The 3180-nt window shown below is 40.2% G+C and overlaps 1 protein-coding gene across 1 annotated transcript; it reads right to left on the reverse strand.

Annotated features, from left to right (window-relative positions):
* Positions 1 to 1176: 1176 nt before the first annotated feature.
* LOC108166082 (protocadherin gamma-C3-like) lies at positions 1177 to 2371 on the reverse strand. The gene has a single exon (XM_017303645.1). The coding sequence runs from the start codon at positions 2071 to 2073 to the stop codon at positions 1276 to 1278; it is 798 nt and encodes a 265-aa protein (XP_017159134.1). The 5' UTR covers positions 2074 to 2371; the 3' UTR covers positions 1177 to 1275.
* Between the last annotated feature and the right edge of the window lie 809 nt (positions 2372 to 3180).

The raw sequence follows: 3180 nt of genomic DNA on the forward strand, positions 1-3180 counted from the left end.
TCAGCAGATACAAGTTCAAATCAGAGAAGTTGTCCTCCTTTATAGGCACATGTCTGAACTGAGTCTGGACATCAGCTGTGGTTTCAACCACCATCRCATCAATAGAAACAGTGGCTGATAGAGAAGGTTCTCCATTATCAGAAACTAACACCACCAAAGGATGAGTTTTTAGGTCATTGTCACTCATTCTCCTCTTGGTCCTGATTTCTCCGGTGCTGGTTCCGATCCTGAACAGGTTGTTCCCTTTTGACTCAGACAGGTGATAAGAAAGCAGCGCATTGTATCCAGAATCTGCGTCCACAGCCCTGATCTTTGCTACAAAGTATCCCGGTTCAGCAGAATAAGGTATGGTCTCACTGTTAACAGAGCCGTGTTCAGAATAAGGAGATAAAATAGTTGGATTATTATCATTCTCGTCGAGGATTAAAACATTAACAGTCACGTTGCTGCTGAGCGGAGGGACACCAGAGTCTGTAGCCTGAACTTTAAATTGAAATGTTTTTAACTCCTCGTAGTTAAACGACTGTAGATTTGTAATGTCTCCTGTATTTGAGTTAACTGTTATCATAGAACTAATCTGCGTATTCTTTGGATAATTAAGTAAGCTGTACGCTGATTTGGCATTTTCATCTGAATCTGAATCAAACGTAGTTAACCTATGAATCGTTGTTCCAGTTTGGATGTTCTCTTTTACAAATACGTTTATTTGAGAATCAGGGAATCGAGGAGGATTGTCGTTTACATCAGAAACCTCAAGGACGATGACAGCTGTTGTAGAGAGTTCAGGAGATCCCTCATCCGTTGCTTCAATTGATATATTATATTTGGAAATATTTTCTCTGTCGAGTGGTGCATCGACCAACAAAGAATAGTAATTTTTATAATTAGATTTTAATTTAAATGGAACAGAACCTGTTATCTTACAATGTATTTGACCATTTTTGCCTCTGTCTCTATCGGTGACTGTCACCATCGCAACAGCCGTGGCTATTTCAGCGTCCTCCTTTATTGGGCTCATCAGGGATGACACCAATATTTCTGGAGCGTTATCGTTGACATCAATCACTTCGACTAAAACTTTGCTATGCGCACTCCGGGGTGTACTTCCTTTGTCTCGTGCTTGAACACGAATTTCAAATGCTCGGTTTTCCTCATAATCAATGCTGCCTTTAACTGTAATCTCTCCGCTGTGGTTATTAAGGGAAAATATTTCTTCTGGATTTAAACGCGCCCCCTCTGTAAAAGAATAAATTATCTGACCATTGACACCCTCGCCTAATCAGTGGCACTCAATGTTAATAAAGCTGTGCCCACATTTGCATTTTCCGTCACTTGCACTTTGTAAAGAGGCTTACTAAATACGGGCGAATTGTCATTTACGTCCAAAATGTTCACTTTTATCTGTAAAGTTCCTGCTTTCGGGGGTTTTCCGCCATCGACTGCAGTCAGAATCAGCTCGATCACGGGCTCTTTTTCTCGATCTAATGCTTTTTGCAGTACTAATTCAGCAGAGACACTCTGGTCACCAGCGCTTTGTATATCTAATGAGAAATACTCATTTGTGTTGAGCTTGTACGTCTTCACCGAATTAGGTCCCACATCCGCATCATGAGCCACTGGGAGTGGATGTCTCTCCCCGACATACGAAGCTTCAGAAATATCAACTGTAATCGCTTCCTCGAGAAAAAAGGGAGCGTTGTCATTAATGTCATTTATCAAGACCTCGATTCGATGGAGGCTGCGAGGGTTGCTCAATATGGCCTCGATGTTTAAAAAACATTTTGCCAGATTCGGACAGAGCTCCTCCCGGTCTATCCTTTCGCAGACGAAAATTACTCCGGATTCACGATTTATGTCGAAATACCGTTTTTTGTACCCAGATGCCATTTGGAGGTCCGTGTTCTGCAGCTGCTGCACACTGAGGTTTAAGTCCTTCGCAACGTTTCCAACCACTCTGCCTTTGTCCGCCTCCTCGGAAATGGTATATGATATCTGAGCCACGGACCGGTCACAGAAACAACAAAAGATGAAAATCAGGCTCCACATGTTATCCCATCGTGTCCGAGCCGCCATCGCTTTTCAAAAGAAGCCCCACACGTTCTGCTTTAGTGCTTAAAAAGCATGTTTTTCTTTCATATATCCATTCTTGCAAAAGATCCTCACTCGCTACGGTTCTCGCTCATCTGCGAGGCGCTTTCACAAAGCAGCCTCTGATGATGACGTTGTAGCTTTGTCTTGAAAAAGGGAGGAGTTTCCAGCATATTAAACAGCTGTTGTTACGCGGTCTCTTGCGACATCTTGTGATTACTTAACTGTACAACAAACTAATATACAACAGTTGTACAAAAACTGTACCACAATCTGTTTGGGCATCTGTGCAGCAAAGTATGTTCTGTTGGAATAGAGATCATTTCATAAAGAAGCTAAATTAATAAGTTATGTCATTTAAAAGCCAAAAACAAAAAAAGTCCCTGGTTAAAAAAGAAAAAAAAATCCCACTCAGAGTACTAAGTTGAACTACACAGCATCAGCACCAAGAACAGCTCTTCACTCTCAACACAAACTAGAGCGAAGAGGCAAACAACTCTCAGAACCAAGGACAGCGCATGAACAGAATTCCAGCGTCTTTCTGCCACTTAATTACTTTGATTTATAATAGACAAAATGAAACAAAAAATATCTGTTGTTTATATTTTTTTTATTACAGAGTTTCTGAAACTCTGGCTAAAGAAATGCTTCCTGAAATGTCACAAACATCTAATTTAAACATTAATAAAAATATAAAGAATGAAACAGTACATGTATATGTGAAAATGTGGCTAACTTTAAAACGTCCTCATTATAGTAAAACAATGAAAATAAATCATTGACATGTTATGAATTTGTTGATTAAATCTAAACTATTGCCTTATTGAGGACATACTCAAACTACAGCTCCAATAATCTTCTGGACAGCTTGGTCTTGTAGCTGATTTTTTTAACACATTGCTTTTAAGCAAAATTAAAATTGACTCAACACGTGTGCACTTCTTACCTTCTCTTTGCTTGGTAAAGTTTGAGTTCTGGTAAAAGTGTCTGTTCCATTAATACTGATCAGTTCCGCATCTACAGGTGGAAACGGGGCGGGGAAAACCACTACGTCACTCTTCAGTGTGTCTGAGCTGAAACACACGTCATACT

The sequence above is a fragment of the Poecilia reticulata genome, unplaced genomic scaffold (genome assembly GCF_000633615.1).
Source record: "Poecilia reticulata strain Guanapo unplaced genomic scaffold, Guppy_female_1.0+MT scaffold_1378, whole genome shotgun sequence".
Classification (NCBI taxonomy): Eukaryota; Metazoa; Chordata; class Actinopteri; order Cyprinodontiformes; family Poeciliidae; genus Poecilia; species Poecilia reticulata.

Coding starts and splice junctions, on each gene's coding strand:
- LOC108166082 (XM_017303645.1), bottom strand. CDS start 2,073: ATGGCGGCTCGGACACGATGGGATAACATGTGGAGCCTGATTTTCATC.